The sequence below is a fragment of the Heteronotia binoei genome, chromosome 12 (assembly GCF_032191835.1).
Source record: "Heteronotia binoei isolate CCM8104 ecotype False Entrance Well chromosome 12, APGP_CSIRO_Hbin_v1, whole genome shotgun sequence".
Taxonomy (NCBI): Eukaryota; Metazoa; Chordata; class Lepidosauria; order Squamata; family Gekkonidae; genus Heteronotia; species Heteronotia binoei.
Genome location: NC_083234.1, coordinates 48712443 through 48736229, shown reverse-complemented (window position 1 = coordinate 48736229; position 23787 = coordinate 48712443). Strand labels below are relative to the sequence as shown.

Below are 23787 nucleotides of genomic sequence, written 5' to 3'. Positions count from 1 at the left end.
CAGGGCTTTACCAATAGAGGAACACCCTAAAGGCATACAGGGACCTGTAATTTTTCCACAGTGAGGGTAAAATAATAACGGGGGGGGGGCTTTTTCAGGGAAAAAAATGGCAAGAGAGAAAAAGGATTGTCATCCCCCCTGCTGCCATGCTTGAGAAAGAAATCATGGCAGCTAAATTGACAAAGCCCTTCAAGCAATACCAGAGTTGCTATGCAGAGCCAGGCAATGGCAAGCCACTTCTGAACCTCTCTTGCATTAAAACCCCGGGGGGGGGGGGGGGGCGGGGTCGCCATAAGTTGGCTGCAACTTGACAGCAAAAAGTCATTTAAAACAATTGAGCCTTTATTTAAAGAATCCACTAATGGTTTCTGTCTCCCAAGTCATCGGAAGGGAGGTAGACAATATTTTTAGGTATGTCACAGTTAAGCTGCATGCATGCTGCTTTCACCTGGGGAGGATTATCTGTTCTGCATTCATTGGTGCTGTAAATGCACAGATGTTAGCTTTGGCAATTAAGTGTCCACACTGGAGTTTTATTATGTACACTCTCCTCCATCAGCTGCCATTTCCTCTACATTTTTTCCATGCTGTGGCACCAGAGGACTTATTTTGGAAATTGCTACAGTGCTATAATATTTTAGCACTATAGCAATACTTTTTTAAAAAAATCAAAAGCTCTAGTAGGTTTCCATCAAGGGCTGATGGAAGGAAACTGGTGCTGATGGAGATGGGGCATTCAGAAATGCACACCCCCATCCAGGCAATATACTTGGATCATGTTCTTTCAGAAAAGCCAGGTTTCTGAAAAAGTATGTAATGGAGAAAACCTGGAAAGTGATTACAGGATGATATTATGTGTATGATCCCCAGAATAAGCTTCAGCCTGTAAACAACAGGAGAGAAAAACATATTTTTGTGGGTGCAACCCCAGGCCAGGCTGACAAGTACAGTGCATGATCCTTATGAGGTCGCAGAGAGTGCTGCATGTGATGTAGTCGCAAGCCAGCTAGGAAACCTTCAACTCTCAGTTTCATTTCCACACCTTAAAACACACTGAATTGTGGCCTACTTCACAAGGCTGTCATGAAAGCAAGTCTCTGTGTGAAGAACTTTGTAAATTAGTTTCTGCAAGATGATGACTGCCAGCATTAAAGGGCTAAATACCTCAAGGTGAGCCATTTACTGCTTCAATATAAATTGTTACCAGGATGTATCTCCAGTGTAAACTGTAACCCATGGCTGTGTTTCTCATGAGTGTTGTTAAGAGAAATTCTCCCATTCCCACTTGAACCATCCTTTAGGAGCTGGATCCTTAGTCCCTGGGAAGTTTGTCAGCACAGATTCCACTTATTTCCATCTCCACCAAGCATAACCTGTGGGTTAGACAGGCCAATTTCCAAACAGAAAACAGCCTCTCGTGTGTTTACAGAATGAGACCTCAACATCCTCCTACGCCCCTGGCGACATCACCAACCCCAGAAGCCTCTCTCACATTGCAGGCATTTGAGCCACCAATACAGAGCAAAGACCCCCACGCTTCACTCAAAGCCTGCATTGTTCCACAGGGCTAGCAGCACTCACTGTGCAGCGTTATCAGGGCCAGACCATGGAGACACAGGCGCCAGCTTTCTGTGATGTAACAGCTGTTTTTGCCAGCCCAAGCCCATCCCTGAATGGCAAGTTAATTGGACCATATAGCTGGCTTGCAAAACACGAATCAGATCCGCTGCCAATTTTTATCCTGACCCAAAGGCACATCCAGCACTACCACAGAAACACATCCAGCACTACCACAGAAACACAAAACACTAAAATGCACCATTGCACAAATATATTTAGGCCAAAATTATATATGCTAAAATGTAACACTGCACAAATTCATGTAGACCAAAATTATGTATAAAAGAACAAAGAACAAAATAGAAGTTTCATACATTGATGTACAAATATATTAAGCACATAATGATAACGGGAGTCTGGTAATCTTTCTGTTTCAAGATGGAACCTCTTCCTTAGATGTTTTACTCAAAGATTTTGAAGGCATCATGAATACCGTACTATTCAGCACATACAGGAACCAAACAGCATGAAATACACAGAACTGAAATTTCTTATAGAGATTGATGTTATGCTGAAGAATGCCCTTTCCTCAGTCAGGAAGCAGAATTAGAGCAGTTATTCCAACATCCCTCTTTGTATTGTGCTGGTCCCCCATTCTAAACCTGTAACTTCTTATTCACATACAATAATGAGATCCTAGTAACGTTGACTTGTATGTCCTGTACCATTTGAATCATTTCTCTTCTCTCTCTGGTGTCAGCCTCACACATTCCTTGCCTGCTGCTACCTCCCTCCTCTTTCCTTCTCCGTAAAAGTCAAGCTCAAAATAACTTTTTCCACTCTATGATCTTAGACCTTTAGCTCTTCTTAAAAAAAAAATCTATCTTCAGTGCTATTTCACAAAACCAAACCAGCTCTCTTCTAAAGTTAGTCTCCCATTCCACTAGGTTTCAAAGTTTTACTTTATAGCAAGCCAATAATCACTACTCTTTAATACATGCTGCTGCAAATCACTTGAAAGGAAGAAACCTCAGCAGAGCTTCAATTCTTAATATTTTGGTAGTTTGCTGGATAGTTTGTGTAAAACCCATTGTGCTGCATAGACTTAAACTGATACTACAACTTGTAACTTGTTTTAACTTGCCACATAGTGGTTTTCTACAGTTGCATTTTAAGTAAAGACAAAAAGATGTTCACAAAAGAAGTCTGAAAAATGGAACAGCCACACAGAAAAAAACAGGATTACAACCAGCTGACCTGAATTGTCTGTAAAGCAATATGAATGAAAAAAATCACTGGGGCAATTCCAGGCTAAACAGCAAATGCCCACCCAGAAAGAGGGAAGCATGGCTCTGCTCTCTAGGTGGTGCTTATAGCTCATATTAATGGTAGAGCTGCAGCTGTTCTGATCCTTCAGGAAGGACCCCTTGGCCCAACCAGCTGTTTGTTTACAGGGTTTGACTCAATCTGTTAAGTGACAAGAGACTGTGAGAGGCCCACTAAGGTTGTAGTTACGGCAAGGCCCACCATGTCATTTGATACAGCACATATAAACATTTTTTCCAGATAAAATGCAGCAGGAGGCTTGCCTCGCATGGGGAAAGATCATGATGCACTGCTACAACATTCGTCTTGCATGCTGATAATTTAGTCCTCAGCATTTGCAGTTAAACTTTCTCAAAACAATAATGCATGTTCTCTAGGTTTAACATTCAAAAGAAAACTTTTTAAAATCTGTTAACAATACAGGTTGTCCTATTCAGAATTCCTCCTCCGTAGATTCTGATCAATGTGTCTTATTATATTGTGGTGTTTGTGTCACCTTTCTTGCAGGTGCAGCACAAAGCCTAGGGGCTTGGCAGCTGAGAAACTTCAAAGTGTGCCAGGGTGTTGCATTACTCAGAGGCCCTGAGCTCCTTTTGCATCTGGGCCCCAGAGCAAATAAACCAACAGATTAACTGAGTTGCTTGCCACAGCCTGGCTGGAGCTTCCTGTGATGAGCTGACACCTGCCAAAATGAAAGCAACTCAAACCTGCCTAGTTTAAAGGTCTTGAATTCTAAAGGGGAAATTTCATATTCAAAATAAGGCTGAAGCTTAAGGCTTCATCTTGGAAAGCTAAGTCTTTTGGCATTAATATATATATATTATCACCAGAAGCAACCAGAGCCGCAAATCTTGGGAAACTGGGAACAGGGGGCAAATATTCCTCTCCACTCAAACATGAATGAAAAAATACATTCCTCCTGAAATTTTGCCTTGACCAGTTACTGATGCACTGCACTAGCTATTGAAAAGCATCAGCAATCGGAATGCATCAGGCAGGTACTAGACGTACTATGTCGCTTTAAGAATGGTTGTGTATATGCAACAGTGTCACATTCTGAATTTACATCTAGTCTTGCTTTAGTGTTACTTGGCTTCTGTGCTGGCTGCGGAATAATTTGGCAAGTTGTGATGCACTTGTACTACAAACTTATGTTATGGTTTTCATCTTCAGAAATATTCTTTATGACAATCACGTAACTTGGAGAGGGGAACTGGAAACCTTTATTTCATCCCTCCTTCCAAGCACTTCAGTGGAGACTGGTTTCTGATATATGGATACATAATCTCTTTCAGGATTAGAAAAGGGTAGGAATGTGGTTCAGTGGAAGAGCATCTGCTTTGTATACAGAAGTTCCTCGGTTCAATCTCCTATCAAAAGCATCAAGTGACAGATGGCCTCACCTGGATAGTTTAGGCAAGCCCAACCTCATCAGATCCCAGAAGCTAATTTAGCAAGTAGTTTGGATGGGAGACTTCCAAAGAATACCAAGGTCGGGAGGCAGAGGCAGACTATCAAGCTACTTCTCTGAATGTCCTCCATGCCCCAATAGGGGTCACCAGAGGTTGCCTTGACTTCCAGGAACAGGCACGTGTGCGCATGCACACACCCAATGCAAAAATACCCCTCTCACACACACACACAAAACGCATCAGGTAACAGATCATGGGATTGTCAACTTGAAACCTTGAAGAGCTACTTCCAGGTATAGTAGATGATACTATCTGTCAATGGTCTGACTCAGTATAGGGTAGCTTTATGACTCTCTACTGTACCATCACTGCTCTAATGAATGCCAACTGGGGGGTGGGCCTTCTGTTCATTTCAGTCTCTTCCAGAAAACATTCCAAAAGCTGTTGAACAGGCACTCGAATGTGGCTATCGGCACATTGACCTTGCTCCTCTTTATGAGAATGAGAAAGAATATGGTGAAGCTATTGAGAAGGCTCTGAAGAAGGGTCAAGTGAAGAGGGAAGACCTTTTCATTGTTAGCAAGGTAAGCTGACTTTTTAAAAAATGGATATGAAGATTTGCTTTTGCCATGGCATTCATGTATGCACTGTGCTTGGAGGAGCTGACTTGTCAGTTGATCTTTCAGATTATGAAGAGAACAGAGCAAATTGGTGGAAATGGGCTGGTGGAGTAGCAAACAAGCATTCTGGTTGGTCTGGTCTGTGGGAACCTGTAATATATGCTGCAGAGCTGTTTGACTGGGAATAATTTGAGAGGAAAACCAGGCATATTTGTTCTATTTGAAGAAGGATTCCCTTGTGATTGAGGCCCAAATTACTTAAGATATTCAGTCACATGTGTTAAAATTGCACATTTGGTCCCTAGCCCCATGCACTTAGATTTGCTGACAGCCCAGAAGGAGCAGTTGTGCTTTAAAAACTGTTTACTTCAACCCCTCCCCCCACTAAGGAGTCCCTTACCCTGGCAGAAGCTACCACCATCAAGAGAATTTCCCCTTGTTATTCCTTGGTTTTCTGGAATACCAGGTGTCTGGGGTGCTTAAAAAAAGAGAAGAAAGAAAAGGAGATCTATGGGCCATATACCACCTTCTCTGTCTCCCTGTTCCTCTGTACCTACTATAGCTGTGATTTTTAAACACTGAAGCACTTGGTCAGTTTAACCACACAGCTGGCTAACATGAGTGAGATTCTTCATAGAATCTTTAGTAAAAGAACATTCAGGCAACTACACATAAATCACAGAAAGTACTGCCGACTGGGAACAAATTAATAGACAGAGCATTACAATCAAAATACTAAGGAAAGAATCAAAAGGTACATTATGAGCGAATCCTCACACAAGAGCCTAAAGCATTCCTATCTGAGAAATGGGTTCAAGATTCAGCATCTTTGGCCGTCTACCCATTTTCAGAGTGTTGATACAGAACTCCAAACCAAGTTAACACTGATATGGATTCTCCTGTATCCTGAGAATTTTCTTTTCCACCTAATTGGATTGCAGGCTTAAAGGTTTTCCTTCAGGCCTGTTTTTTGATCAATCACCTCAGAAGAAGAGGGGGCAAACTGAGGCTCAGGAGCCACATGTGGCTGTTTTGCACATATTGTGTGGCTCTCAAAAGCCCCCACCACCCCATTGGCTGGCTTGGAGAAGGAACTTGTATCTTCTCCCACTGCTCCAAGCCAAGCCAGCTGACAACTTGGAGAATACATTTAAAGTTAAAGTTGCTTTCTTTCCACCTTCCCCATCTATTTGCCTTCCTCCCTCCTTCCCTGGCTCCCTCAAACATCTGATGTTCATGTCTTGCAGCTCTTAAACATGTGATGTTTATTCTATGTGGCTCTTACATTAAGCACCCCTGGGCTAAGGTGTCATGCAGTGAAATTCAAACCAGTCCATCTTGGCTTCTCTGATAACGATAACTTGACCAAATGGCTAATTGTAGCTGAGAGTCAGTTTCATTTATCTATCTTTCCACCTTCTTGGGGTACAACATTAGGACTTTTATTGCCACATCCACTGTGTGTTTTTCTAAGAGTATATTTTATCCCCTCACAATATCATGGGACTATTTTTGTTTTGATTGGAGAACTAGAAGAGGGAGGAAAGGTCTCCTTGGCCTGTTCACCAGCATTGTTTTCTCAGCATTACTCCCTCCCCAGCTGCTTTTCACTCTGTGAAGGGAATGATACTGATATCCACAACTTCTCCCTTGCAAGACGACCTGCATCTGTTTGTCAAATAGCTGAAAAATCCACACTTTTATCTCTTCCACATTCTATTACTTCCAAGCAATGTTCCCTCTAAGCTGCAGAGTCTTGTGAGCTACTGGCATTAAAGTTGTGAGCTACTGCATAAATTAGTGTGCTCTGGGGTCTTCCTTCCTGAGCTAAGACAAAAATGTGTGAGCTGGAGGCTAAAAATTTGTGAGCTAGCTCATACCAATTCAGCTTAGAGGGAACACTGCTTCCAAGTACTTTCCTTCAACTCTCCTCCAAATAGTTGGGGTATGTGAACTAGGAAGCAGCCATCAGATACCAAAGGCCAGTTAGCCAGCCGTCCACAGCCTTTGCTCTTTCCACATTTCTCCCCATGGTGCACCTGCAAAATCCAAAAGGCTAAAGTCTTTCTTGGTATTAAATGCTCCTGTGTAGCTCATATAAGAAAAGTCAAACTGAAGACTGAAAAAGAAGACTGCAGATTTGTACCCTGCTCTTCTCTCTGAATCAGAGACTAAGAGCAATTTACAATCTCCTATATCTTCTCCCCCAACAATAGACACCCTGTGAGGTGGGTGGGGCTGAGAGGACTCTCACAGCAGCTGCCCTTTCAAGGACAACTCCGTGATATCTATGGCTAACCCAAGGCCATTCCAGCAGTTGTAAGTGGAGGAGTGGGGAATCACCCGGTTCTCTCAGATAAAAGTCCGCACACTTAACCACTACACCAAACTGTTGTACACCAAACTCTCCTATCCCTTTGCCTCTGCCAAAGCTTATGTGCCAATCAACTAGACTAATGGGCATGTTCTTCCCTTGGCAGCTGTGGAACAGTTTCCATGCTCCTGAAGATGTGAAGACAGGTTGCCTGCAAAGTATGAAGGACCTACGAGTGGATTATCTGGATCTATACCTAATGCACTCCCCAATGGGCATCAAGGTAAAACAAGCTATTGGGCTTTGATTGGGTGTGGAGTGTCTTTATGTAGGGAATCAAGTGGCAATGTTCACTGGGAGAGCTGGCCAAACTTCTTGATGCTTCTTTCTGACTGCAGCACATAGATTTGTCCCCTGAAACTCTGCAACAATTCATACAGTGCTTAAGTTGTAGAAGAAGCTGTGCCTGGGTTCAGTTTCCCTACAAATGCCATTGGAACTCCCTGTGGTTGCTCAGCGGAGAGGGAAATACATTGGGTGATAATAGACAGGCAGTTTGGGCTGACTCAGAGATGCCTCAGAAATTAACCCTCAAAATCCTTGCAAATGCTAACATCTGTCACCTGTCTCCATCCCATACTCACCCCATCCTCCAGCCACACACCAGTCACCTCCTCAGCATCTGGATTCTGAAGCTCGCAAGCGGGGCACCTTGGTGGTATGAACCCACCAAGTGGCCCAAAGCTACTTCCAGTTTTTTTTTCTTAAAGATGGCCGGAGTACTTGAGCACATGAGCACTTAAGTCATGGGGAGGGGGAGAATGGTCCGGCTTCCCCCCTCTCCATCTGATTGTGTCAAACCATCTTGCTGATGGGATAGGGCCGCCTCTCTGGGGAGTGTGTGGAGGCTTCAGGACAGTTTTTTTTTGGGGGGGGGGGAGTTAGCTAGTCCAGTTTGGGACACCTCCAATCCTCCCCTAAATGCCCATCTGTTAACAACTATTCTGTAACTGTTTCATCCATTCATAATTCAGGTTCAAGGGAAGAGCCCTAGATCTGAAAATAGATGCTGACCTGGGAAAGAAGCCTAATATAAAGTATGGTTCAAATCCTCTCTCAGCCATAAAGCCATGATCACTGGTTAATGTTGTGCCAGTCACATTCCCTCTTAGCCTAAATTACCTCAGAGAGTTGTTGCGATGTCAAAACTATGAGTAAAACCATATATGCTGCCTTGAAAGAGCCATCTTGAACCATGAGCAAAGGCAGGATATAATTGTTTTAATAAATAAATAAAGGATATAAAAATGTACAGGCAGATTTACCAGAGGTGAAGCTAATCTAAAACAGAGTGAGTGTCAGGACACGGAATCTGGGAGCCATTAAGGACAGCAGAGCAAAAGAGACGGATTGCTCTGCCCTATGGAGTGCAATACAATGGAAAGTTTTATATAGGTCTGGTCCCCTCCCTAAGGGGTTGAGCAAAAGACTTTTCCACCTCAGGTGCCATAGAGCATCTGCTATACAGAAGGCCCCAGGTTCAATTTGCAGCATTGCCAGTTAAAGAAATCCAGTAGAACATAATGTGAAAGACCTTGACCTGAGACTCTGGATAACAGTTTGCAGTCTGAGTAGACAGTACTGACCTTGGTAAACCAACATCATGTGTGTTCATGTGTGTTTCTGTCTGCCGTAGAATGTCAAGGGGGAACTTATGCCCCTGAAGGATGGCAAAGTGATTTTCACTGATGTTGATTATGTGGATACATGGAAGGTAAGAAGCATCCCAGTTTGCCACAAGTAATGGTCTGAAACCAGAGGGAAAAGGTTGCACTGATACCAGATGCCAAGGAGAAAGCTAGAGTCATTTGTAGGTCTTTGTTTAATCCTCCTACTTACCTTGGTGATCTACAGTTGGTTTGCACATGTATGCTCATGACTTAATAGGCTGTCACATGTGTGAATTGCACATAGCAGCACAAACAGAACTTTTGTAACACCTCACCCAACCTGCTTGCTTTTCAGTGAGGTTGGCTGCCAGTCATTGAGTGCAGAAAGTGCACATGATCCATCTGACATTCCCTGATACTCCTCTGTAGTTTATTGGCACATCTGCAGAGAGGTCTCTGAAATGTCCCCCTAACTGCTAGCCCCTCTGGTCTGACTCCTACAAGCCCAGCTGCTCTAGGTACTACTAACAGTGCTGCTGAACATGTGCCCATCTGTGCCACTAAAGAGTAGCCATCACATGGCTACTGCTATGCTTGAGCACTAACAGCCTCTGGGTGCGTTTTGTGGTACAGAAAAAAGAAAACCAGTGTTCTCTGTGAAGTAAAAGAAGTAAATCTGCAACCTGTAGAGATTATGCAAATCAAGCACGTTTGCAGATATTTACACCCTACTTTTTATCGTTTTGAATTATTTATTCTGCTTCTGCTGCCCATAGGTAGTGGCTGTGCTGTTCCGGGCACTGAAGCCGCACCATGCCCAGCTGACATTCTGAAAATTCTTCTGTTTGTTTTCTACATATAACTTGAAATGGGCCATGCAAAAGATCACAGCAGCCCCTTTTGCAACTAAAACAAAAATGTCTCTTGTGATTTTTCTAATCACAGAATAGGCTGCTAGAATGTTTCATCTGATACAATTTCAAGTCAAGAACCAAGATATGCATATATTTACACTTTTGTTGTTTTTCTGAAATGACTCTCGGGCAGTTGATTATTGCACTCCCCCCCCTCCCCCAGTCACATTCTGCAGTGTTGCTGTTCTTGTGCAGAAATGCACTGTGATGATTTATAAGATCTGGTAGGAGCAAATCTAGTGATACATCTGTGGAGGCTGTAGGGCCATGCACTGTTCTGGAGTTCTGGCCTTATCCCAGCTTCTCAGGCGCACCATGACCCTTACCTTGCAAGTGCTGCCAGCCAACAACCTGGAATTGGAGTGATTTTTCTTTTCTTGCAGGCAATGGAGAAGCTTGTGGATGAAGGCCTGGTGAGAAGCATTGGGGTGGCCAACTTTAACAAGTCTCAAATGGAGAGGTTGCTCTCTTGTGCGAGAATTAAACCCTGTGTCCTCCAGGTAATGTCTGCCTTTGATTCCAGAGTATGAGCAAGTACCAGAAAGAGGTTGTTGGTGACAGTGCACAGCCTCAGCCCTGGGTTCAGAGCCTTGCATGTATCACGTCAGAATTCATATTTACTCACTGCTCTGAATTTGAACCTATGCATAGGTCTGTGGCTTCAAAGCAGGGTTGCCACTGATGCAACAAGGGATTGTTGCCAACAACAGCTAGCCAAAAGCCCATGGAAAGCATGCAGGTTGCAGTATAATCATAGAGGAGGATAAAATACTCTTCTTTGGGAACAAGATGAGCAGGGGGGGACAAACTGGAAATGAAAGACCATGCAATCTATCAATTAAAACAACTGCAAAAGATGTAATTTTTTGTGTGAAATATCTTAGCTTTCACTTCTACCAACTTGAAAATATATTAATTAACAGCTTGTTTAGAGGCTTAGTGTGGGCAGGATGCTAGGCAGAATGCTATTCTTGCAACACCATTTGGCAGCAGAAATTGGAAACAGGATTTTGTTTTTTGCACTAGGTTTTGGGCAGGAACAGCCAAAGCTCCTTCCACACAGTAATGGTTTCTCATGACTACTGTGAATACAGAGGCATTCAGAGCAGCACCAGGGCATCCACATGTCAGAATGCCCCACATTTCCCCTGCTCTGACTGGAAGTTGTTTTCTAATTGGTAATTAATATACTGCTGTAGTGTTAGGACACTACAGCAATATTTCAATCATATCAGTTCTTTTTAAAAACTAGAAAATCCCTCTGCTGGCAAGGTGTGTGTGGCATCTACAGTTTGTGGCAAATGACACCAATGTGGGTAGAACCAGGAAAGATCCAGACTTTTCTGTCCACATCCCAGCCATTCCAGTTGGCTTGCCAGGTCTGACTCAGGAAACTGGGGACCTTGGGGTCAGAGCCAGGATGCTTTGGGAGTGGAGCCAGGGGCAAGGTTGTGACAAGCATGACTGAACTCCAAAGGGAGTTCTGACCATCACACTCCTTTTAAATGCCTTCCTTCCACTGGAAATAATGGAGGAAGGGGGCACCTTCTTTTGGGGCTCATAGAATTGGACACTCTTGGCCAATCTTTTTGAAACTTGGGAGGAGGGGTTGAGGAGAGGCACCAGATACTATGCTGAAAATTTGGTGCCTCTACCTAAAAAAACCAAACCACCCCCCCCCAGCCTTCAGAGCCCCAGATACCCACCAAGCTACTGGTCTTTGTAGGGTATAATGGAGAGCTCAACAGTCATTCCTCCCCCACACCTGCTTTTTGATAATCCTAAAGAGGGGAGGAAGGGCCTCCAAACTAGGAGATCCCCTGTCCTCAACTGGGGATTAGCAACCCTACACTTCAGCATTGCTGCCATCTTTAAAAAAAAAAAAGATTAAAGGAAAAGAGGTCAGCTGGAAAAGGTCACAGCAAAGCCAGAGAAAAGCTGAATGGTGCATAAGAGCACCACAATACTGTGGGAAACGTTGGCTGAGAACAAACGGGCAATCTGGGGCGGCTGGAAGGCATCCCAAATCGGGACGGCTCAAAAAAAGCCATCCTGGAGCCTCCAGATGGTCCCCGGCAAAGTGGCCCCATCCCATCCATGAGGCGGTTGGGCGACTCCACACGGGAAAGCGCCCTAGAAGCTGGATTCCCTTTTTTCCCACTTGTGGGGCAAGCGCTCGTGCACACAGGCGCACCAGCACTCTGATTGGTTTCCTTTAAAAAAAAAAAACACCCCAGAACAGCTTGGGGCGGTTCGGCACCTCCAGACCGCCAAGTCGCCTTGCTTCCGCCCTTTCCTGTCCAGACAGCCCGGAGGCGACTGACAGCCGGTCCAAATATTCGCTACCACTTTGGAAGTGGTAGTTTTTGAGCCGGTCAAAGGATCCTGGAGGACGCGGTCAGGATGGCCAGCAGATGTTGCTGTCTGCACAGATTTTTTGGGTTGACTTCAGAGGCATCTCTGAAGTGCCAGTCTAAGCAGCCCATGTAACTAAGTATAGTTCATGCTGGCACCAACGGTGGAACAAACAGCCAGTGTGGAAGTAACTGACATGAAAAGAGAACTTAAATCAGCTCTGCATATGCATCTGCTCTCAACCAGGAAATGTAAGGCTACCTATAGCATTGTCATTTTGCAGCAACTCTTTTCTTTCCTCCCACCTGCACTCCCATTTCTTCTGATTTTTTTTACCGACATGCCTTCAGACCCACTTGGCCTGGATATTGCTTGAGGCAAGATGATTAGGCTTGGGAAACAGACATACTTCAGGACAATCTCTGAATAATTTCTCTCCTCAACAGGTGGAGCGGCATTGTTACCAGAACCAGAAGGAGCTGACTGCCTTCACCAGGACTAACAAGATGGTCATGACATGCTACAGCCCCCTGTCATGCCCAAAGACTCCTTTGTAAGACTCCACCTTTTGGGAACAGTAGTGCTGGTTCTGCTCAGTTATGCCTTTTCCATACTCTTATTTCTATAGTTCATGGGCAGCAGCAAGCCCACCACAGCATCCTTGTCACTTTTGCAAGAGCTTCAGCTTCCCTTGTTGTCATCAGACCTGCAAGTTTTTCCTGCAGTTGCTCCATACTTCTGGGACTTGGCCACCATGCTGCCTTAGCACACAATGCCTGTGCAATTTTGTTAGGGAATATGGTTCCAGTAGCCATCACAGATCACCCCCCCAAGAAGCCACTAAGGCACCAAATCCACAGGAGGTGGTACTTGGGAGAAGGTGACAGGCATGGCTTGCATGTGTGGCCACCTCCTAGGCCAGGGGTGTCGAACTCATTTGTTATGAGGGCCAGATCTGACATAAATGAGACCTTGAGGAGCTGAGCCATGTTGGGCCGGGCCATGTGTGTACCTATTTAAGATTAGGTAGCAGACAAACACGAATATATATTTTTAAAAAACTTAAAATATGCTTAAAACGTTAGCACTGATTGCTCTTAAAGGTGCTTTCTTTATATTTCTCCCATGGGATACAGGGAACTGGGCAAAAGAAGCTCTGGCTCTTTCCTTCCTTCCCCAGGGACTTGGGAGGGGGGCGGATTCAGTCAATAGAAGGAAGAGAGGTTTGGCTTAGTAGCTCTGCTGTGTGATTGAGAGAGTCTGGCAAACCAAGCTATACCTTCCCCCCCTTCCTCCCCAAGGGAGGAGCCTCAGCCAATGAAGAAAATAGAGGTTTTGCTCTGTAGCTCCTATGCAGTTGAGCAAGCCTGGCAAAGCAAGCTGTTATGCAGAAGAAAGCAAGAGAGAGAGAGAAGGAAGCAGATGACAGCCAGTTGCTCAGGAGCCTGAGAGGAGCCCCCCAGGGGTCTGATTTGCAGGTTTGACACCCCTGTGACCTAGGCATTCAAGGCAGGCTGCAGTCCAGGAGCAACTGGAACAGAGGCACTTTTGCGTTTTCGCTGCTGTTGTGGGTTTGCTTGAGGTAGCAAAACAGGCTGAGCCAGCCCTGTGCCTGGTACGGTCTCTAATTCAATTGCCAGGGAGCAGAACAGATAGATTTGAAAGAACAGGGGCACTGTGTGCAAGGCTGTCTTTGTGATCTGTTACTCAGGGTAAAAATCTCTAGCAGTCCAGTCTGGAGCAGCCTTTTCCTAGACTTCTGATTTTCTCTAGAGAGGTGAAGGTGCCACACAAAGGTATGCCCTAACACAAAAAATGTCCTAAACCAAAATGACCCAGACCATCAAATGGCAAAAAAAGCTTTTATGGGATTGATTAAAAGGTAGATGGTTAATTGATTACACTTAAATATATATGCACATTACTAAAATCTGATTGTAAAAACAGTGTTTGAGAAATAATGTGACTTATAATTTATTAAGCAAAAATGACTATTCCTTTGTTAAGCCTTCTTGAGTATTTCTGTTTTCCCCCATGCTTACTCCTTGAAACAAAACCAGCCTAAAAACCATGTCTGTACACACAACTTGCAGCCCCATGGAGGAAAACTTGCTGTTGCCACTAAAACTGTCCATCCCAGATTAATCAAGGAAAGCTTGGGTAGTTTCATCCACTGAGTAAATAGCATGCAGTAGAACTGGCTAGTTTGTAAGACCTGTCTCCTGTCTCTAGCCGTCCACATAAATGGGAACCTAAGAATGGCATGGAAGACCCAGTGGTGAAGGAAATTGCTAAGAAGCATGGAAAATCTCCTGCTCAGGTAAAATGACTTTCGAGAAGGGAATATCTTTGTGTAGGATCTTAGGGTGACCTTTCACATATCCCTGTGTATGTCAGTACACAGCAACCGGGAACCATTAGATAATATTTTGGTTAAGTACAAATTTATTTAGGAGGCCTTCACATGGGCTAGAAACAGCAAGCATAAACAATTCAATAAAATTAACTTAATGTAGGGTTGCCAAGTCCAATTCAAGAAATATCTGGGGACTTTGGGGGTTGAGCCTGGAGACTTTGGGGGTGGAGCCAAGATCAAGGCTGTGACAAGCATAACTGAACTCCAAATTGAGTTCTGGCCATCACATTTAAAGGGACGGCACACCTTTTCAATTCCTTCCTTCCATAGGAAATAATGAAGGATAGGGGCACCTTCTTTTGAGGCTCATAGAATTGGACCCTCTGGTCCAATCTTTTTGAAACTGGGGGGGGGGTATTTTGGGGGAGAGGCACTAGATGCTATACTGAAAATTTGGTGCCTCTACCCCAAAAAACAGCCCCCCCCCAGAGCCCTAGATACCCGTGGATCAATTCTCCATGATTTTCTATGGGAATAAATCTCCATAGGGAATAACAGAGTTCCCAGCAGACATTTCCCACCCTCACCCCACTTTCTGACGACCCTGAAGCAGGGGGAGAGCCTCCAAACTGGGGGATCCCCTGCCCCCACCTGGGGATTGGCAACCCTAACTAAATGATGTGTGCTGTAGCCTCTGTTGAAAGCCTATCAGTATCCCCTTTTCACTGTAACCAGCCCTTAGAATATTGCTGGAAGATGGTCAGGCTCTGGCTTTGGTGCACCTCCATAATGAATAAATCTTCTATGTCATTTATCCTCATGCCTTTGCTGTCTCAATTTGATGCACTGCTACATAAGGGGCTCTCTTAGTTTAGATAATGTTTAGATAATGGTGCTGTGGAGGTGGTACTAAATCAGGTAAAGGATTACCACAAGGAAGATATGCCAACAAGCATGTGTGGTGTTCACATGTGGGCTCATGTGCAAATGTGCGAGGGTTTTTTTTGTAACATGGAAGAAAGTCAATTCCTCTATTGACATGAATTGCCAAGGCGACTTGTGGACTAAACATTTTTGTGTACTTCCTTTATTGTGTCTTCTGGGTCTGCAGTGATCACATCACCATAGTCCCTGAGTGGATAACAGGTGCCAGGCAAGTGGGATCAGAGTTCCTGAGACAAATGTAAGAGTGTTTAAGTGCAGCCCCATGAATCACAAGCTCCAATTTTTCCTTTCTGATGTCTTCACAGATTTTGATCCGCTATAACATACAAGCTGGCCTAGCCACTATTCCCAAGAGTGAAACACCTGCTCACATTATCGAGAACGCAAAGGTAGAGTACAAATTACTTGCTTCTGCCTAATGGCTTGCCATTCCTGAGATCCTGTAGATTGGAAGGTTGGTCAGTCTCTCCACTTACAAGCCAGAAGGTGGGAATACTGCTGAAGAAATGGATATTGAGTCTTTAGGCACTGTGACTGATTATTTAAAAATTAGATCCACATAACACATTTTATTAAGACCAACCAGAATAACACAAAACAGGGTGCCCTTTCAAATTCTCAAGAAATCTTCATCAAACTCGATGCTCAAACACATCAAGAAAGGGGGAGGGGAAACAAAACAGTTTCAAGCCATGACTTTCAGACATCATTTCTGCAACAGTGTAGCTTGTCAGGTGAGTCTGAACAGGGGGGGAAATAGTGCTGAGTGGAGCTGGTATCAGGCTGAACCCTTGGCCTTCTGGGAAGAAGGGAAAACGGCAGCTATTGGCTGAAAATATAAAAAAACCCTGTTGATCAAATGTCCTTTTAACAGAATGTACAAGTCTCCGGCAGCTGGAGTGAAAGCGCTAGGGACACAGAACACAAGCTGAAGACCAGGAAGTGTACATAGTGGGGGACAAGCCAATGGTCAGAGTCAGGTCAGAGCCAGAGAGGAATCCCATCCATCATGGAGTGACCTGGCCTTGCCAATTTGCTGCCCTTCCCAGTAGATGTACGGAGAGGCAGGAGGTATAGCACCCTTGCTTTCTGTGTATGAGCTCTAGAAGCAGGTCCTTCTAGAAAGCAGCAAAGTGTGTGTGGGGGGGAATGGCTCATGCAGCAAAAAGGGGGGGCTCAAAATCAGTGTTTCCTCTAAACTTAGTTAGCATGAGCTAGCTCACAGATTTTTAGCCTCCAGCTCACACATTTTTGTCTTAGCTCAGGAAAGATGACCCCAGAGCACACTAATTTATGCAGTAGCTCACAACTTTAATGCCAGTAGCTTACAAAGTAGAATTTTTGCTTACAAGACTGCAGCTTAGAGGGAGCATTGCTCACAACCCACCAGGTGTGACTCCCTGAGCATCCTGTCCCATGGGTTGAAAACAAAAGGCTGAGATAAGGTTGTCAACTCCAGCTTGGGAAATTCCTGGCGATTTGGGGGCAGTGCCTGGGGAAGGAGGAGTCTGAGGAGGGGAGAGAGCTCAGCAGGAATGTGATTCCATAGAACCTGTCCTCAGCAGCTGCCATTTCCTCCAGGAGAGCTGACCTCTGCAATGTGGAGATCAGCTGTAATTCAGGGAGAACTCCAGGCCCCACCTGAAAATTGGTAACATTAGGCTGAGAGCAGATGGAAAATCTAGACATCATTATATTACCAGAGACTGATTTTAGATAATGCATAAGGTAAAAAGTTGCTTTTTCCTTTACCAGCGCTCATATCCATATGGTGTGTGAGGGGAGGAGATCCAGTAGGGGAAGAGGCTGTGACCCTGGAGATCTACTAGAATTACCACTGATCTCCAGAGATCAGTTTCTTAGGAGAAAATGGCTGGACTCTGGCATTATACTGTGGCAATCCTAGCCCTGATCCAAATTGAAACCTCCCCCAGCTGCTTTCAAAGAAAAGTAAAGATACCTGCAGATCCAGTTGTGGATCTCCAGGTTTGTGCTTACTCGTGCCCTGAGTTTCTAAAACAAAAGCGTTCCAAATTCTAAGGACTGTGTCCTGTCAACTACTTTTACACATTGGTGTTATGATCAAAAGCAACAGGTAACAATCCCACTCATTGCTTAGGTGCTTGCTTCCAGGTGTCATTCAAGTAAAGCTTTGAGCATGCAGGAGTCGAGACTTGGGTGGTTTTTTCCTTTAAATTAAAACTATATTTGTTTTCACAGTACAAAGAATCAGACTAGTCCTGCCATTTGGCTTGAGTCAGGTCAGCATTCCCCAGCTTTAATCTATGTCACTGCCAAACATTACACCTGGGAAATAATGTCCCCAAGTGTGCCATGGCCCAGTTTGGCTTTGGACTGTGGCAAGGGGTGGGAAAAGGCTTTGGCCTTCCTCTACACCATTTTCTCAAGTCAAAATGGCCCCACTATGGGGCTACATGTGCCAAATGTCATGTCTGGTAAGTCAAGTTACTCAAGTTGAGCTTTTGTTTTTGTAGGTCTTTGACTTCTGCCTCACCGATGATGATGTTAAAAAGCTGGAATCTCTCCATTGTGGGGCACGGGCTGTTCCCTGGGACATCCATGGGTATGTTATAGACTTTCAACAGCCTTGTTTAAAATATTTGGGTACTTCTAGATGCACAACACAAACCAAAATGTAACATGTTAAGCATAATGGCTCCCTGTGTGCTATGGGAGTTTGCCAAAAGGGCCCAATGAGCAAGCTGAGTTCAGCAGTCCCGTGGCTTGGCCTTGGCCTACAGTGATAACAATGGGTGGAGGTTCATCCATCCCGACCTCCTGCAGCTCCACTGGCCAGGATTGGCTTAACTCACTCCTGACCACCAGTGGCCCAGCAAGGCAATGCCCCGTTAGGAGTTTCCCAGTAAGTTAAAGGGCAAATCTACCTCTGGTACGCAGGGCTTTTTTTTTTTTTGTAGAAAAAACAGGAACTCATTTGCATGTTAGGCCACATCCCCTGAACTGCTGGCCCTGCTGATACTACAACCTCTGCACTGCTTTCTGGCTAGATGCCGTACAGTGGATTTCGGTAAATAGAATGGGCAAAGTGATAAAATCTGTTAAAGACATTATGTCACAATCAGAATTCAAGGTGCCCAAAGCCTCCCTGTTATTTTTACTGCAAAGATCTAACATGGCTGTCCTGGGGGGTGGAGGGTGTCTGTCAAATGGCAGTTTGTCTTCCAAGGTGAATTTCATACAATACTACAGTTGCCTGTTGAATTGATCACGGCTCCCCAGCGCCCTGCCCACTGCTTATTTAAGGGAAGTGCCTTTCTCCTTTGTAATGTACAGATCTAACATTGCCAGAATGCCAGCATAACCCACCAGCCATGTAAACTGTAGTGACCTTAGGTTAGCAGTGCTGGAGATAATCTCCGGAATAAGGCTAAGCAATAATGTCATCTTAGGTCTCAAGAGCAGTGGGGAGCCAGCTTTGGGGGCCAGCCCATAGGATGGAGTAGAGCTACTCTGAAGCACAGCTGGAGTAATATGGTTTTGACTTTCAGAGATTTGCTTGCATTTCAAAAGCTTGATTTGTATACATTATACTCATTCCTTTTGATGACTACATTTGTTTTCATTACCATTCCTTGTAATGGAAAACACATTTCCAGCTTGCATTTGTTTTTCATCCAAACTGAAATGAAATTTTTAGGGATAGTGCTATGCGAGGGGCCATTTATACCAGCTTTCAGAGAGATGGGAGGATGAATCCCAGTTTTATAGGCAATTAAAATGACCATGAGACTGACGTTCAGCACTCCCAGAAAGCTGGTGTTGTTACAGGGCAGGCAGAAGGAGGCCTTTGGCCAAGCAGAGCTACACAATGGGCAGAGGCAGGAGTCTGGCACCCCACAGAGGTGGCAGGACATGGAGCAGGCAGGAACTAGTACCCTTGAACTTTAAGGTGGGCAGCACCCCAAGCCACTGCACTAGCGGTTACTTAGAAGAAAGACTGAACAATATAATTTTATTTTGCAATATATGTTTTGAGTTTGATAGATGGAAAACTTGAATGTCAATTTCATTTCATCTCCCTCCCACTCTGATTAACCTTGCTGTCTCTAAACCACGCTGCCAGTTACCAGGGAAACTAATAATAATTCTTTATTATTTTCATTATGCTATGAATGTAACAAATGGGAGTTTATTTATTTCCATTTGTTTTGAAACAAATGCACATTATTACTTATTGGGCTTTTCCACATTCTCATTTAACTTCCTGGTATGTTCCTGTTCCATTGGGTATGGGTGTTCTGTTCTGCATGTGTTTTGTTCCTTCTAGTGGTCGATTCTGTTAGGGAATTCTGTTTGAAATTCTATTTCTTTATCTCAAACAGTGTGATGGATCACTGGATCAAATAATTATTGAGAGGCATTTAACATGACAAAGCAAAAACATATTTATTTCTACAGGGAAGGGGTACTGGGAGGTGAAAATAACAAACACTATAGAACTACATGCTTACACTAGAAGATCATGTGCTTAATGGAGGCTACTTCCTCCTTCTTCTTGACCTCTCTGCCTGAACAAAGGAAGTCACCTGACTAACTCACCAAACAAACAAAACAGGTTTTCCCGCTTCTAGACCTTGATTGGCAGTAGTCAGTATCTTCTTCCCAGATCCATGCAGACAATAGGGAATCAGGCACAGTGTTAACAGGACATACAAAACAGATACATATTTCCAACAGATTCAATATCACACAGGTTTGTTTCCAGCCCTTAAGTAACTTACTTATCCTTTTTAACATCTTTATATTCATACTGGACTGCTTGGTTGGGGATGGGCACATGTTTTTGGGTTCTATTAATATTAAAAGCAATTTAAAAAAAAAAGATTTGGGGCTGTTAATGATTAATAATTGTCATCTTTTGTTCTAGGTTGGGCGAGCATAAGTACTACCCGTTCAAGTAATTCTGCAAGTGATGCCATTCTTTCCCACAATCTTAACGGCAGGGAAATGCCAAAACAGCTTTTTGCATTTTATATCTAGCACAGCCAAGTTAATTTTGCTAATGCAGTAACTCCAGGTCTTCTCTGGGTGATGGAACAACAGCAAAAGAAACATCAGCGGTCAGTGATGAAAGGATTTGAGTCTCTAGGGAGATCTGGAAGGGGACCAGATCTGCATCCAATGTTCAGTTGACCCTGATATCTGCTTGTGCTGGACCCCTCCATCCTCTAATCCATCCACACATCTCTGCAAAGCAGGGCGTGGCACCAACCTCACAGGGAGCGCTGCAGTGTTGAGGCCAGCATGTCCCAGAGAAAAAGGAACCTCCTCTTGGGACATTTCTTGTATCTGCAATTTAGCAGCAAAACGCCAAATTAAGAGGAGGAGGAAGCAGCTAAGCAGACACAACCAGAGAAATGTACTTTCAGAAAGGGCAAATTGAATTGTAAAAGATAGATTTTTATACACAAATTGAGCTTGCTTTTTTCCTTTTTAAAAGGCACTGTCATTTTTATATGGTGAGAAATGCTTTGCAAGTTTTTCTGGAAATGCTCCTTCCGCTTGTCTAAATAAAACAACTGCCTTTGCCAAACTGAATGTGTGCTATACTTTATTTCCAAGTTTACTTGTTAAATGATTTGAGAGCAATCTTTCATTGGACTTCTTGTAGCATTTGGAGATTTTACTTAGCACGTGGAGAAATTATTTTATGGATTGTTCAGCTGAAAGTTTTGTAAACAGACATTAAGCTGCAGGGTGCTTTTTAACAAAGATGGAGCTAAGAGGCATGTGCTTCAGTCCAAAAGACAGATGCAAAAGTCCTACTGAATTCAATGGAACAACTTACTTCTAAGTGACTAGATTGGAAAAGGGGGGCACAACTGTACAACTCAAACAGTAGAAGCAGAACAATTCACCCTCTGCTGTTCCCAGGGGTAGAAGCTTCACTTATCTATACAGACAGAAGACCAGTGCTGAGCCGCAGAAAAAGTTGATAGTGAATTATAGTGAATTAATTTAAACAAAAACTGTTTGCAGCAGTGCTGATCCAAAATCCAAATCCAAAACCAAAGCACATGATACCTTTTATTAGGACCAACCAAAATAACACAAAACTGCAAGCTTTCAAGTTCACTGCAACTCTTCATCAGGCTAGAAGGGAGAGGGGGCCAGAGTTTCAGGCCATGACTTTAAGCCCTTTTTTCACCAGCATTCCTGTGCTTTATGCTGGCAGGCAATAAGCTGTAACATGGTGCCTTTGGTGTCAGCTTGCAGCTTAGTTCCTGGGACCAATTCCACCCCCCATGGTATCTCTGTGCTGAAATGACAAAGGCCAGCAATTTTCCTTGTATGTCTCTATCACCAAGGGAGATTCACAGGTCCTTTACTGGATGAAAACACTGTAGTTCTTGTATTCACAATTATATTCACAGTTAAGGTGACCCATGAGGTGTCCCATCAGTTAATGATAGATTGGGTAGTTTAATTAATTTAAATAACATGAATGTCACACTGCAAGAAAGCTGCCTGTTCAGAAAAGCCAGTCACATGCTGAGCTGAGCTGGTGCTGGTTGTATCTTGTGAGATGGGGATGGAGAGGGAAGGGCTGCTTGGTATCTTTTAACAAAGGGCAGGGGAGGTCAGACTGTAGCTCAGGAACCACATGTGGCTCTTTCACACATATTGGCTGCTAACAGACTGGCACTTTGGGCCGACTCAGAGATGCCTCTGAAATCAACCCAAAAAATCCTTCCACACACAAACATCTGCCACCCGTCCTTGTCCCATCCTTACCCGTTCCTCCAGTTTCTGCAATGAGACTCAAAAAGCTACCACTTCCAAAGCAGTAGCAAATATCTGAGCCACACACCAGTCACCTCCTTGGCATCTGGAAGCAGACGAGTGCAAGCGAGGCTGCTTTGCGGTGAGAAATGCCAATCTGCCCCAAGTCGCATCCGGCTTTTAAAAAATAAAAACTGTTCAGTGTGCATGTGTGAGTGCATGCACACATATGCATGCTCATGCGCATGACTACTGAAAATGTATGGGGAAGTTGAGTTACAGGAATGGTGTGCAACAGCTGTCTGAACCTATGTCGCCATAGTTCAGACTATGTCGCCATGGTTAAAAACAGATTTGGGCGTGCACCTCAAAGCTTGCTGACAGATGGAGGTGGTGAATATTGCAACAATGAGTACAATGACATTGGAGAGTACAGAGAAGCTATAGGAAAACTCCTGTACCTGAGTAAAACTACCAGACCTGATATTACAGCTGCTGTCGGAATACTGAGCAGAAAAATAAGTTCACCTAATCATCACAATTGGAATGCAATAAAGAAACTTGCCAGATACTTAAAAGGAACTATGGACTTAAGACTGATCACTGAACCTTCTGAGAATCCCAGACTAGTTGGTACATGGATGCCAACTATGCAGAAGAATCATACAATTACAGATCAACCAGCGGATACTTGTTCTTCTATGGAAATGGACTTGTAGAATGGACTAACAGAAAACAGGCTATAATGGCACAATCTACAGCAGAAGCTGAGTGTGTGTCAGCAGCCAGTGCCTGCAGTGAACTTGAATGGATTTTTCATCTGCTGAAAAACTTCAAGATAAAAGAACCTGTACCTATTGTAATGTTTGAAGATAACCAAGCTTGTATTGCTATATGCAAAGGGGAAAGTAGAACAGCCAGAAGTAGATCTATTGGTATTAAATGTGAGCTAGTGAAAGATCTACACCAGAAGGGGCTGATTAAGATAGAATATTGTTGTACAGAAGCTATGGTAGTGAAGCAGGGCTGAAATAAAAATATATTTAATAAGGTAAATTGAAGGCCATTAATTAGGCACAAGGGCAAGAAAGCAAAAGGGCAAAGAGATTTTAAAAGTGCTTGCTAGGTGTCTCTGAAATAATCCTTCAAGATTCCAAAAGTAGGGAAAGAGAAGCGTAAGGCAGCAAAAGAGGAAGTTAATCTTTGACCCACTGGCTCACCGCAACTGCCGAAAAGAGGAACTAGAAACTTGCTGGAATAAGCATTGAGTCATATACCTTGGAAAATCTTGGTATCAGGTCAAAGGGGCAAATGTGTTTTTTATGAAGGATATTGCTGCAAAAGTGTTAGCAACATCAATGCCATGTATGGAAAGACCCTCCCTATCTCCTCCTTGTTCCTTTAGTAATATGACACTTGTAATGATGTATAGGATGTGGGGTTGTCCTTTCCTGTAATTGGGCAGGTATTTACTGGAAATGATTGTCTGTGACTATAAAACTGTAGACCTTCCTGCAATCAGGGCTCCCAGATGTGTTCAGACTTGAGTC

General features: G+C 43.9%; 2 protein-coding genes across 2 annotated transcripts in view; one reads left to right on the top strand and one right to left on the bottom strand.

Moving 5' to 3' along the window:
- Nucleotides 1–21047, top strand: part of LOC132580215 (1,5-anhydro-D-fructose reductase-like) — a 29686-nt gene extending 8639 nt beyond the window's left edge. Inside the window, exons 2-10 of the mRNA XM_060250910.1 lie at nucleotides 4715–4882; nucleotides 7399–7515; nucleotides 8929–9006; nucleotides 10200–10316; nucleotides 12618–12724; nucleotides 14404–14491; nucleotides 15778–15861; nucleotides 17968–18056; nucleotides 20382–21047. Of these exons, the coding sequence (XP_060106893.1) occupies nucleotides 4715–4882; nucleotides 7399–7515; nucleotides 8929–9006; nucleotides 10200–10316; nucleotides 12618–12724; nucleotides 14404–14491; nucleotides 15778–15861; nucleotides 17968–18056; nucleotides 20382–20415 (882 nt within the window). The 3' untranslated portion in view covers nucleotides 20416–21047. The remainder of the gene's footprint in view (nucleotides 1–4714; nucleotides 4883–7398; nucleotides 7516–8928; nucleotides 9007–10199; nucleotides 10317–12617; nucleotides 12725–14403; nucleotides 14492–15777; nucleotides 15862–17967; nucleotides 18057–20381) is intronic.
- Nucleotides 1–23787, bottom strand: part of LOC132580283 (hexokinase-2) — a 388522-nt gene that overhangs the window by 351979 nt on the left and 12756 nt on the right. The gene's annotated exons all lie outside the window — the stretch shown is intronic.